We start from the raw sequence: 14537 nt of genomic DNA on the forward strand, positions 1-14537 counted from the left end.
TGACATGCTTGATCACCGTGCAGCCAAACATATTCAGTAAACAGTTCAGAAAGACTTTAGACAGAAACAAATTCCCTTTTGATATCATCATAAAGCTCTTTTTTAATAATGTCTTTAATTTTAAAACTGTAGTGTTGACGAGACTCAGCACATTAGTCTCTACGGGACAGCAGCTGCCATCTCAGCTGTCGTTTAGATAATTAGAACTGCCAGAAAGTATTTATTATTTCAACACTAATATTTATTTTAGCACCAGCAGACTGGTTTGCTTTGGCGCAAGTGAGCTCTTAGCGTTTCACATTATACTCAATACATCAGCACTAGTTTATCTCAAGGGTTCATGACCATAACGTGCTCAGAAGACACTTTTATAAGAGGACTCTTGATTCCTTCCTGCTGTTTGCCACGCCTCACTGACACACTGTCGGCTGTGTGCTCAAGACACAAATATAGTTCATGAAATGTTCAAAGCTGGTCCGACTACTTGAGTAAAGCAGAGCGAATTGTACTAGATTCAGTTCTTAAAATTATTCTCTGACCTTTTATCAGCCCCTTTGCTGTCATTATAGGATTTTTACCATTCCCTCCATTACACAGTAGCCTATGTTCCTCATTTGTATCTTAACTTTAGAAACTTTGAATTGATCATTTTCTGCGTCTTTATCTACAGAAAGTTGATATGTGGCACCAACTGAAGGTTTTACATCATTTCAGTTTATGGTCTTTAAAAACGTCCAAACAGACAATTTAAAATTTGCAAGTAACTGCTTCATCCTCATTTGAGCTGGCAGACGTTATCACACATAATTAACTCCCTGACTTTGCAAATCTTATCAGGTCTTGTTTGCAGTGAAGTGTAACTCAATACTGATTGTTTTATGAATGAGTTAAGTGACTCATTAGCAGTTCACGGTTCATTTAATAGGTCATTTCAGTAAATCTGCGTGAAACGAGTGAAGGAGATTGACTGAACTGTCACGGACGGCATTTGTGCACAGAGAGTGCTTTTCGAACTGACCTCTACATCACACTTCACACCACATTCACCCATTTACTGCAGTGCATTTTCTATGCATACTTTGCTTTTCTGTCACACACACTCTCTCACTATCCAATGTTACACTGGGAGCTATTCGAAATTCAGTTAAGTTGACACGCTGGATGAGCCGAAAATTGCACCAGTGACCTCCTGACTGGTCCACAATGTGCTTTTACTTCCTGAGCCACAAGCATATAGATACACAGTGATTGTGACAGTATTTGCTGAAGCTGGTTTGTAATAAGAGGGCTAGAGGACAAGCCCAAAGGAAAACTACAAACCCCTCTTCTTTTTATATTCTGTTATCGTTAGGCAAGTCTGTGGTTGTATTCGTTCTGCTCTGGAGAATGAGGAAACTATGTAAATGCAGGGGAAATTATGACACAATAACTTTGAGGTTGAGTTTTCATAACACATAAATTCATTTCACTTATGGGCGGCCACTCTACTATGCATGGCAACATAATTAATGAGATTGTAAAAAGCCACTTGTCACATTTGAAATATTCCCAAAGCAAGCTAAAGCAAACAAAATTCTGATCCTTATCTTGCGGTCTTAATCTCTTGCACGTTTCTGCAGCCAGACTGGAGCAGAGTGCTGGTGTCTGGCCTTTTTGACACAGGAGCTATTTTCTTCATTCCATCAGGATTTAAATGAAAGTGTGGAAACACCAACACGTCACTGGCTTCATGCAGAGGAATGTACCCTGCTGCCATACAGGGGCATAATGGGGGTTATGATAGCACTGAGGTTAGAGAGGTGACTGGAGAGAAACCAGGTTGAACCTTTAGGCTGTCTGGGAAAATGCCAGCGGGGAAACTGATGTAACACCTTTTCCTGCTTTAACACCTAACCACCGTAAAGTTGAAAAAAGACACGGGGTGGAGCCCTCACTGCTCTGGTGGCTCTGGTAGAGGGCCGACTCCAATCACAGCCAAAGGCCACATGAGAGTCGATCCCTCAGTCCCCCAGAGAACGTGTCCTCCTGCGTCCTTAAGACCCTGAACCTCTACAGTATCTGTCCCTGATGCTGCATCATCAGCTCGTGAGTGTGTATGAGACATATGAGATTGATGATTCAACATTCAGGAAGCATATACGTCTGTATAAATTCTCATTAAACTGAGTCATCATGACGGACACAAGGTTTTGAGGCCGTCTTGCTCCAGACCTCAGGACTGAAGCAGATGAAGTGGCCATTGAGTCTGATTATCAGGCTGGAACTAATGCTACCGTTGGTAAAGTCAGTAAGGTGGAGTAAGGACACCGAACAACCCAGTGGAAAAACCTGTCACACACCATTGCAGAGACATGGCTTCAATCCACAGCGGTGGAGCTCTTCTTGGCTTGGCTACGATGAATGTAACTGGCAGTCGCTGGGTGGGAAGCCGGTGAAGGATCACGTTGTTAATGCAGCACCAGTGACGCCTACTGGTTGATGTGTCTGAACTGTCTCATCCCACCTCAATCAAACACATGGTATGGGCTCAAATTAAACCTGAAGCCAAGGGTAGGCTACCTTAAGGCCTCTGTGTACAGCGAGCGTTAATATTCATGCTCAGAGCTCTAAAACTGCTTCAGATTTCCTAAAAGTTTAAATAGAGTCCTTAAATGATGCAAACAGGAGTCTTGGATTTCAGCTCAGTTACACTAAAACATTGTTGAAATGTCACATTTGTCAAGATAAATCTCTATTTTGGGGAAACCTTGAATTCATATCATGCATATCTTGACAATAATAATCTTGTCTTATAATAGATATCCTAACGTGGATGGGAAAGGAATGAATTTTTAATTTGGTTGGTATAGGCGTGTCTGAGTTTGTACACAATGTCAGGAAGCCTGAGGTTATGAGTGACACCCACTCTTGAAAAGTCACAATGCTCGTCACTAAATCAAGTAAACAAAAGGGACAAAAGAGAAACAGATAATGGGCATGCAGCTATCTAAATAGCTGCAGTGATTGGTTTCTTTGTCTCAAACGGGCCAAAGGACATTCTGTTCTGCTGATAATTTGGACCCAAAATAAAAAAGAAAAATGCATGTCTTTGTCTTTAACAAACATTTGCAGGCTTTAATTGACAGCAGGAGCAATGTTAGGCTGCTTTGGTTTGTGTGCAGCAGGGTGATGTCAGTCTAATGTGTTAAAGTAATGTCAAAAAAGGCTGCAGTGGAGGAACGATCGCCCTGGGTGAAAGAGAAGTAAATAGGACAGGATGACCCTGACCTGAGACCTGCTGAATTAGCTTAAGAACCAAGGCAATTATCGAGAGGTGCAGGGCAGAAATCAATGGATATAAATGAATTTCGATGACCTGGTCGTGGGGTAGAAACAGCCTTTAGAAATCCTCTGCACTGTTCAAGTGACACAGAGACGGCGTGACAGGAGCCTTAATGCAGGTGAAACTGCTTTTCCACTGCAAGCCCTCCTACATTTCCCATATTCATGGAGATGTGATTTGTTGTGTGTGTGTGTGTGTGTGTTGAGTGTGTGATTCTCCAGACACTGACAGGCCGCTTTGTTCATGAAATACAGCAGGTTTTTTGAGACTGTGAATGGAGCAGTATGGATGTCACATCAGATATGATAAACATAGCCTCCGGGCTGAGGCGAGCGTGAACGCTGAATACTGTATGTGTATGTGAATGAGTCATGGGTACAGATAAGGTTGGCGAGGAACAACAAGAGGTAGGTGCTGTGGTACGACTGCATGTGTCAAAAGATGTGTAGAAATCTGGGTCACAGGAGCAACTGGGTGTAAACGGTTGTTAATGTGCGTCAAGAAGTGGGCGTTTCCCCACAAAAGTGTCGGTCCGAGGCCAGATAGTGAAAGATGACCCTTCGATTTTTTAAACCATATGCAGGGTTATGTTAAATCACAGAGACAAGCTATATTGATAAATCCTCAAAGTTCACTCTCAGAAAATGCTGCCCAGGTTAAACCATGGAGATTTTTTTCCCTGTAACCTGCCAACACCTTAAGATCTGCAGTTTATCACCAGTCAGGACACTCTTGCACCTTATCCTGTCACATCAGCTGCTGCAGTGAAGCTGTGAAGTGCATCTTACTGCATTAGACAGGGCTCATGAGGGCCTTCACCTGGCTGATGCAGGTTACTACCACAGTTCCTCATGAAAAATAAAAAACCCTGCAGTGTCTTAGAGACGGCAGCAGAGGCAGATTCCTCATGTAAACATTTGCTCTGCTGCTAAGCATGAAATCAAAAATAACCCAGAGCTTTCTCGAGAGGCTACTGCGTTTTTCTGAACTTCTGCTTTTAATCATTGACAACAACTTCTGTATTTCATTTCCTCTTGAATAAAATCTTAAAACGAAGTTAAAACATGTGACAGATTTATTTTCATTTAGCACCAAGGACTGCTGCAACATCACAAGGGTCACACAGCACATGGCACTGGCACAAATATGCACAAAGAAGTATAGCCATGACATCTGAAATGGCATCCTCCAAAAAACAGTCGCAACTCATGGCGATCAAAGGAAACTGAGGCGCGCAAGGGGAATTTGACTCATTTAGACGAAACAAAGCACAAAGTCACTTATTTTCCAAGGAGTAAATTCAATCACCGCAATTATGTATAGAGCACACTCTCATTTCATTCATAAGTGTGCCAGAGACGGTGAAAGGGACACTTGTCAAACAGAGAATTACACCATCAGTAAATGACTGGTGACTGCAGCTATTCAGAGTATGTATGTACCACTGGTTATTTCCACTCTGGGCCACATGTTTAACAGCAGAGTCTCCATGCTCCATGCTGAGTTATTAGACACAGTATCAAAGCTACAGCCTGCAGCAGATGACACATGGGTCCACTACACAGATGCATGTTGGAGCCACTGCACTATTTCTCACACTTGGCATCGTATTATATCTCTGAGGTTCATACATAAAATAACTTCATTATTGTATATTCAATGTTTTCTTCTTGCCTCCCAGGTTATTATAGGCTGTTTGGATGCTAAACAAGGTTAAAAAAACAACAACAAAAAAAAGGATTAATGTGCAAGGCCAGAGGTTTTATCAGGGTGTAGCTCACTTGTATGTGACACGTTTGCTGATGCCTGCTGGGATTAGAAAGTTATCATTTCCCATTTCCACACATGTTGATAGAGGGAGCGGCGGAATATTTATCTACAGTCTGCACAGGCAGTTTAAAGCCTTATAAAAACATGAAGTGGGTATTTGAATGTGTTCATGTGTTTATTTTCATTCCTGCGTTAAATGTAGGAAACATTTCACCATTTCAGGTAATCCTCATTCATGTGACATATTGTGTGCTTTTACTTTGAAAGCTTCTCAAATATTGAAAAATTCCTAAAGTGCTTTATTCCACCGAAACGTGAACTGAACTCACGACGTGAATCCAAGGACAATCATTTGAGGTCGTCCGGTGTGGTGATAGTTTCAGACTTCACACCCAGCCTCCAGTGTGGGCCTCCAAATGGAGGCTCTATTTTTTGCTACACGGGGACAGTTTTGGGTCACAGTTAAAATTAATGAAAGCAGCATCAAAAGTGAGCAAATGGTTTATTAAATAGGTATTTTACAACTTCCCAGCAATCATGTACACTCCAGCATGCCTAACTACATGTAAATGTTTAATGAGGACGTTTTTAACAGGGAGATTGCCTCTGTTGCTTTACCTCCGGGTGCTGTTGGTGAATTATTACAACATTAGAGAGATAAACTTGGTGAAAGCAAATTAATTAGGCAGTAACACACACTCTCTAGCTGGAAGAGCAGAGGCGTGGAACAAGCAGCGAGTCTTCCTCAATTTCATCTTCTATGAAATGGTTCCCTCTGTTGGCGAGTCAGTGTGTAGCACTAACACACACACAAACACACAGAAACGAGCAGAAAAAGAAGAGACACTCACACATGATCAGATCGTTGCTTTTGTTTTGTTTTTTTATTGGAATGCTTTAACGCAATAACGTGACAGTGAGTCAAAACAGTGCAAATACTGTATTGCACCAAACACAGACTCCCACAATCTGAACCCTCCTCAAGCACCATCTTTCTTCTCACACTTCACTTGTCTTCTGCACAGCTGGGGTCACCTCTAAACACTCACACATCCAACTGACACCAATCAGTACCAGACATACTGTACACAACCATCCTCATGAACACTTAAGGCACACACATACACTATTCATATTTTAACACAGCACGCAAAAATGTGCAGAGCTTAAGACAGCAGTTTATAATTTGATGCTCGACAAGAAGAGACTCTCGGCCACAAACTGAAGCGACGGAGAAAAAAGCTACGGTTTAAGCTCACAGACGAATGCTTCTATGTACATGACCTGTGTTCGCTTTTTTAGCATGTAGCGTGACGAGATTCAGTATTAGCTGTGTTCAGTAGCTTAACCATGTGACAACTTTATGTCCCTAGAAAAAAAAAAAAAGAAGAAAAAATCTGTAACAAGAGATGTCAAGTCCCAGGGTGGCTGGTGTCAACTACAAATACAAGAGAAACTGAAACAAAGAGGTGGTGAGAAAAAAATAAAACAGAAAAGAGATAATTCTGTATATTCATACGTATGAAGAAGGGAGAGAGAGCCAGCCTGAGTTAAAAGTTTGAGAGTCTGACTGTGGATATTTGGATAATATTTAGTGGGAGATATGGATGCTGGAAGAAACTGTGCACATCCCACATCTGTCTGTTTTCATCTGGAATAACTCAGGATGGGCAGAGTGAAGTGGAGTCAGGACCAGAGCTAACGTGACAATTTGTTTTGACTCAAGATTTCTTACTTGTTTGTGAAAATTTAAATCTGAGCAGAAAAATATCAAGACCTGAAATTATGATTTTACTCTTTTGAAAAAAATGTCCCTTGAAAAGACAGGACCCAGTCGAGGAGCGGCTGGTTGTTTAAGAAGCTGACAGGATGTAGTGAATACAAAGACAAAATTGAAACTGTTAAACTACTTTCTTTTTTTTTTAGACATTAAGATGAAATGTCACAGTCATGTTTTTTATTTTTTGGACCTCATGGCTGAAACGCTATTCTACAAATAAAACGTGTGACCTAAACTTCGCACGTAAGCTGCATGTTTAAGGGTGTTTGGAAGACGTATGTAGATTATTGAACGAGCAGATTCAACAGTGCGACATCACTAATGGATACGTATGGATACATGACGTTGGCTGACGTTCACTCATTTAACGTACATAAATAATTCATGTATATTTAATGTAATACAGAAGCATTGGCCGACTTTTCTACACCAAAGCTGAGGCTCACCTTATAACATGCATGCAGCGTACACCAACATCAGGTTTGAGTTGAACATCTAGTTCAGTGAAATGAAGTAGTGGTTTACTGTATGTGTGATCTCTCTGGATATCCATTGATCTTTTTTTTTTATTATTATTTTTTATATCGATTAACAATTTGTAGAGACATCTAAATAGTTACACACTGAGTTTAAAAGTGAATATTTAGTACTAAGTGCTCCCTGTCTGGCTGAGTATGTGAAACAGTACACATTAAGAACTGGACTGACAAAGCTACTGGGATAAATGTGTATAAATTATTTCATACGCAGTTGTGTGTGTTGCAAGATTACACTGTGTGCAAAAAATAAAATAAAATCATATAATCACGTGTTATTTCTTTTAAATACTGCTCACATCACATAGTATGCATCACAGCAGAAGTGCTTCTGTAGCAGTGGTTCCCAACCTTTTTTTTTACTTCATGTGACAACAGGGAGGGATTTTTACATACAATAACATTTTAGTTGGATGTTTAGCATTTGTAGAAGGTGAGAAGTTTCCAGTGTTTCATGATTTCAAAGAGAAAAGAAGAGATAGATGTTAGAAAAATAAACATTATTTGATTCACAGAAATATTTTTTCCTTCCTCTAATACCTCAGTTTTGTCTTGGTCTCTGCTGGGTTGGGAACCACTGCTCTGGTCAGACTCATAACATTGTACAATGTTGGATGACGGTCTGTCTCCTCTGTGTGTGTGTGTGTGTGTGTGTGTGTGCGCTGGACTTCTCGTGTTAATAGTGAGGCTGCACAGCTAACACACATTTGCGGACAAATCGGGCAAGAACATGAGGGCAGAAATTAGATTGTGTTTTTCTGTTTTGTGTCATGTATCCGTGGCAAAGGCGACACTCTCGTTATCCAAGGGGCCGAGATTAATCTGTGTGTGTGCGCCACTGCAGTCCCACATTATCTCAGTGTATCTGTGTGTGACTCAGAGTGGTCTGACCTTGGGTAAATCCTTTTGCAATAGAGCTTTCTACTGCGATCACAGTGTCTACGTCTGTAGTGAGGTCTCTCCACACCCGACCCTCCACTCATGAATGTCATCCCACACCCCTAAGTGGGCCCACTCACACCAGGGTCGACCCCCCCACCTGTGAGTGAGCCCTTCTTCCTCCAGTCCCCAGGGGCAGGTCTCCCCCATCTCCCAAAGCAGCGGGTGAGACATGCCTCTGGATAGATTTCGCCGCTCAGCCACGGACGCCACTCAGACCAGCGACGCCCGTCTCTCCTCCGGCGTCTCCTCCAGTATCTGGAGCAGCAGGTCGCTGAGGGGCTTGGCGATGGCGCGGTAGCCCGCCGACGTCAGGTGGAGGAAGTCGAACATGTCCTGCACGGTGATGGTCCCGTCGGAGTGGACGAACTCCCCGCTCACGTCCAGCAGCTGAGCCTGAGGCCCCAGGCGAGGCAGCCAGGAGCGCAGGTACCCGTTGACGGTGGCGTTCTTCTCCCTCAGCGGGTTGGGACGCTCCCCTCGAGGCAACAGGCCCTGAGGAGAAGACAAATATAGTCAACTTATTCATCAAACCCACTATTGAACCTTGATATTCTGTTTCATTTATTTACTGTAAAGCTGTTTTTTAAAAACATCCTTTAGGATAAAAAAAACCCAAAAACCAAATTGAACTCTAAAACTGGGCCATCGCGTTTTACAGGTCTCTCCCCACTTCCCACTGAAATTTACAGACACAGATCAAACAAAGCTGACATATTTAGCTCTTAGTGTTTATTCCATTACCTAAACTTAATTTGTACTCTTGTTGTTATTCGTCTTTATAGTACAGTAGCCTTTTGGCAGAGCCGCCTAAGCATAGAGATAGAGACAGTTTTTATTTATGTCATCATCTTAATTTGCTTAATATCATGTGTGTAAGGCCAAGACCTTTACATTGCTTGCACATACTGTACACTTACTGTATTGTACTGCACCCCCCACCCCCCCATCTTGAGTCTGTCTTGTTTATGTAAACTGTCCTAGTATTGTAGTGTTTTGCATTGTATTGTCCTTAGTTTGTCTGTGTATTATATAATCCCTAATAAAATTTAAATGATAAAAAAAAAGTGCTTATTCATGGAGAACAAGTTAGCTGCGTGCATTTGCCTTAACTTGAGAGAAGAAATGATCGAACTTCAAAGCATTTTTAACCTCTTAATTGTGTGGAAATGTGTGATTTTTTTCTGACCCCGTCTTTTAACATGTTGGAACTAAACAGCTGGTGCCTTGTCAACAGTTTTTGTGTTTTACATCAAGTTTGAATACTTTTCAATCATGCAGTGTTCATCACATTAAAGGACAATGTAACTTAAACCAAATACCAACATGTCAGTGTTTCAGTGGCACTTAAAAGCTGCTTTGTGTCAGTGTGACAGCGATGAAAACAGAAAGGAGGAGAGAAAATGAGGACGTATGCTTGTCAACATACCTGTTAAAACAACCAAAGTGCAACAAAAGACAAAGAACTTACCAGTACAACGATCTTTGCTTTCGGGAGACGGGAGGTGAGCAGTTGTGCAATGGCAAGAATTCCTCCTGCAACTTGCTCCGCTGTGTGTTCGTAATTGTTGGTTCCTACCCACAACACCACCACCTGGACAAGAGCACAGACGGATGTGGTGTTCACTTTCACTGAGCTCACATATCACAGTGAACTGTTGTCAAAACCGCATCGACTCGAAAAAACGAAGCGACTTCTTGTGAGTTCGTCCTAGAGAGTGTATAAGGTGTCGACAGCCAGGGATCAAACAGACACAGTGTGCTGCAGTGTTTCGTTAAGGCGGCTGCAGCTAAAATAACATGAGTGCTGCTGCAGTCACAAAATGCTGTTTTCTCACACTACAGACAACCAGGCCACCTTCTCCTACTACATTCAAAAGATGAGGGGATCAGGGACATGTTGTACATTTCTATAAGAGGGACCAAAGGTGCATGTGCAAGTTTCTGTGTCAGAGAGGTACGACTATTTAAGCTAATTTTTGTAGAAATGACATGCATATCGTACAAAGGTTGTTCTGAATCTGAACCGGAGATGTTACAGTACATACAGTCAGGTCTAGGAGCGCTTGGACAGTCAGTGACACATTTATACAAACTCCTTCATTTACAGAAGTTCGACAGTCACTGGACAACTGACTGACAAGTAGTTTTATAGACAAGTGTGTCAGTCCCCTCATTATACAGGACAAATCTAACAGATGAAAGGTGTGGAGTTGATTACAGAAATTCTGAGTTTGCATAATAATAGTTGCTCTCTCAGCACGTCGCAGCCCAAACAAACCTCTCAGAAAGAAAGCAGAAACTTTAGGAGAGCCCAAATCAACACTCTGGTGCATTCGTTAAAAATGGTGGTACACTGACAAGCTGACCAACACATCAAGGCCTGGAAAACCAGAGAAGACATTTGGAGTGGATGATAACAGATTTTCCGAGAAAAAAACCCCCCTTCATAACATCTACCTAAATCAAGTCCACTCTGGGCGTAGTACGTGTGTCACTGTCACCTGATCTCAACCAAACTGAGAATGTGTCTCACTTAGTTAAGACCAAACTGAAGGCAGAGACAAAACCAATCAACAAGCAGCAACAGAGCGAGGCGAGGCAGCAGTAAAGTCCTGACAAAGCATCTCAAGGGAGCAAACTCAGCATTAGGTGAAGTTCATAGGTAACTGGTTTCGGGCAGGCTTTGACTGCAAAGCATTTTCCTCCAAATAGTGAAAATAATATTTACATTTAGTCGTGATGCCACGACCCAAAGTCAGTGAAAGTCATTTCTGGTATGTGTTCCTGTCTTATCAGTGTCACACACTTTGTTAAATTTCCACACAGCCAACATTTTGTTTTGTATAAAGTAACAACCTCAGATTATTGATTTTAAGGTGAGAATAATTGTTATTCCTTAATTGTTAATGCAAAAAAGCTAAAAGACTACAGTTTAATCTCATTTTGACTGTTTCATTTCAAAAATTATTATTGTGACGGTGTAAACAGGAAAAATAATACAAGAATATATAGACAAATTATTTTATAAGAAAATATCTTCCGCGTCCTCTCTTACCTTGGGACGGATGTTCTCCAGCTCTCCATTCTCCAGCCTCCACAGCACGTTACAGGTGGTGTCCCCTCCGATGCCGAAGTTGAGCGCATGAAGAGGAGAGAACAAGTCCCTCCAGATCTGTGGAGAGCAAAACAGAAATCTCTTATTTTGGTGACTGATGTCTAATAATGTATAATCAGGAACAAAATACAATGCAACAATATACATTTGTGTAAATATTGAAGATTAACAAGCACATTTTAAATAATGTATCTTGAGTAATGTGTGAAAATATAGAGCATCAGAAGAAAAAGAGGATGCTGCTGCTGCCATGTATCTCACCTCATACTGCTGCATTAGTTGGACCATAGAATCGCCCACAAAAAGCACGTCCGGCTCACCATCCTTACACTCCTGCACAAATCTTGTGTGCTGTAAAAGAAAACACACAGTCTCATCGTCGGTATGATCTGTCCAGTCCAACATTAGGCCTTTCAGTCTGAACTAAAACCTTTGTGTTATAAGCTTTCTTAGCGGGAGGATAATACTAATTAGGCTTTTGAGTCGGAGAAAAAAAATCCTGCAAGTTCATCACGTCTGGTGCCCCATCTGATAGAGGGCTTGGACTGTCTCAGTCCTATTAGCTTGGGAGGATTAACCTTGCTTAGACCTGCGAGGAGGAGCGACTAAAAGAGCTGGAAAAAGTGACTGTCTGAAACAAATACAAGTCTTGGGAATCAAATCATATCATAAACTACATCAATCTCATCTGCCACTAATATTATTGCAAAATTACACTCAAACATTGTGGCAAAATGTGTGCAGATGTCCTTACAGTACCAAAACACAACAGTCACCTCCTTCTGGATCTCAACACAATCAACATCAATGGTAAAAGCTTCAACAATGTCTTATTGCTGCCCTATAAACTGTGGAGTACACAGGGGCCGCTAGACAAATAAAGTAATAAATAAATCATAAATTGGAAAGTGAAGTGATTCATACTGTATGTGAAAATGCTAGGCTGACATCACAGTGGGATGTTATCTGTTTATTCTGTGATTTTAGAGCAAGCAAGATAAAATAAAAAAATCTCAGATCAGTGCAACCATGAATTACATTTTAAAAGGTGTTCAAAGCATGCATACAATTGATGATGTGATGTAATCGATGCCAATGTGAAAGCCCAGAAATGAAAGTAATCATCTGAGGAGTAGTTTTTTCATTTGCCTATAAACATGTGGAACAAATCTGGTATCTATTTCATGATACACACTGGCGCCGGGACTGAATGTTCCCTCCAATAATAACACCACCAGCAGCAGCACCAACCTGTGACATCCACCGGCCATCTCCTTGAACATCCTCCACCGGCTGAGCCACTGCAGCTGGGTTCAATTCATCACCACTCATCCTAAAGGAAAACACCGCCGCGGTTTACTTAATCACGGATATAAACACCATAACAGAATTAATATCTATGCATGCACATAACAGCTATAAGAGGAGGCGGTAGGGATCTTCTTCTTTTTTCTTTTTTCTTTAGGGTTGGTGCAGCCCACTGACTACAGCGAGGAGGGAAGGGGCACCAGCTCCACCAGAGAGCAGAAAGCACCGCAGCAGCAGCTTAACGTTACGGGGGCAGGCAGGCAGGCAGGCAGACAGACTGTCCTAATACGGATGTAGGCTACTTTCGCTTTCTAGGCGGGTGCTTACTGATCACAAAGCAGATCGCATTAACTCCGCTAGGATAGTATTTATCTGCCGTTAGCTTGTTAGCCACCAAGCTAGCCAGCTAATGACTGGAGACTAGTTATCGCTGCTGCCTCTCTGGTACAATAACGTTTGACACGCGCCTGGCGGTTAATGCGGAAATTTCCAGAATCTGCTCCAGTCTCTACCTGACAACAGGCTGTCGGTTGTCACTTCTCAGCTCCCCGGCTTCACTTTTTTTTCTACCCCGGCTTCACTTCACACACCAGTGTCGGACTCAGGAGCTCGACGCGGGTGATGCTCTGTAGCAACCGTTAGCTGACTCCAGCTCGACGAGACAACAAAAGGTGTGTCAAGAAGGGGGGAACCACGGAGACTCTTCGCCGAGGAGAGCGCCGACCTGCTCCCACACCGGCGGAGGGCACTGCGGAGGAGCGATACAATGATGCTGCGTTCGAGACAACTCGGATTTTTCAAACCTATCTACTTGATTTGCAATTAAAATGCATTAAAATGCCAAAATATATTAAACCTCTCTTTTTTTTAAATAGTTTTGGTGCCAGTTTTAATGTTTGGTTTTTTTGCTCTACGTGAAGCACTTTGAATGCAAAGTTTGTCCCGGTCCGCCATGTTATTCTGGCGTGTTGCCTCTCGAACGTTTTGAAGTCAGAATTTGGAGTTTTCAACTTTTTTTTTTCAACAAACTTTATTATCACATTTGAAACATTATACAAACATGACATTATACAAACATGACAACACATGAAACAACACTGAAGTGCAGAGTACGTAATACATAGGCTATAGCAGAGCTTGACAAAAATAAGTAAATGAAATAATAAATAAATAATTAAATAAGTCAATTAAAAATACAATGTATCTGGATGCGTAAGGATAATTATGAACAATAAAGAGCCAGAAAATAAATATATGCAAAAATTGAAAGGAGTTTTCAACTAGGAGATTCCGAGTTGCGAGTTGTCCGCGAACGCAGCAAAAGACAAAGGGTGGTTTACCCTAAAGTTTGACTGTCAGGCAACGGTAACTTCCAGATTTAAAGTCTCAATCGCTTACCACGGCCACCTCTAGAGAGCTAGCTGTCTATAAATTAAATCTAAATATTGATGTCGTCTTTCATTTAAAGAGGTCACACAGTTTCTACATGTTCTTTTTCCTGAAAGGTCAAACAAAGGGTTAAAATACACATCAACACAACTGGCCGCGCAATGAATCATGGGCTGCTGGATTCTTTGAACACGCCATTAAAACATCTGAAACAGCCTAAAACATCACATTTTGGATCCACATACGACGAAATTCTTCTCCACTGTGTGAAATAGTTTATGTGGATGTTAGAAACCAGTTGTGAGGGGGAAAACATGACAAAGGGAGGGTACACTTCAGCTTGCCGACATGTTTGCTGTGACATGCCGTTGAATG

At 41.7% G+C, this 14537-nt stretch overlaps 1 protein-coding gene across 1 annotated transcript; it reads right to left on the reverse strand.

The window, feature by feature from the left end:
• Nucleotides 1-5961: 5961 nt before the first annotated feature.
• Nucleotides 5962-13500, reverse strand: pafah1b2 (platelet-activating factor acetylhydrolase 1b, catalytic subunit 2). The gene is made up of 6 exons (XM_085797691.1): nucleotides 13286-13500; nucleotides 12717-12798; nucleotides 11727-11816; nucleotides 11406-11522; nucleotides 9819-9941; nucleotides 5962-8842 (listed from the first exon to the last, which is right to left on the reverse strand). The coding sequence occupies exons 2-6, from the start codon at nucleotides 12795-12797 to the stop codon at nucleotides 8561-8563; spliced, it is 693 nt and encodes a 230-aa protein (XP_085653817.1). The 5' UTR covers nucleotide 12798; nucleotides 13286-13500; the 3' UTR covers nucleotides 5962-8560.
• Nucleotides 13501-14537: the final 1037 nt, after the last annotated feature.

Source organism: Trachurus japonicus, chromosome 14 (genome assembly GCF_045865225.1).
Source record: "Trachurus japonicus isolate A0001 chromosome 14, Traja_1.0".
Taxonomy (NCBI): Eukaryota; Metazoa; Chordata; class Actinopteri; order Carangiformes; family Carangidae; genus Trachurus; species Trachurus japonicus.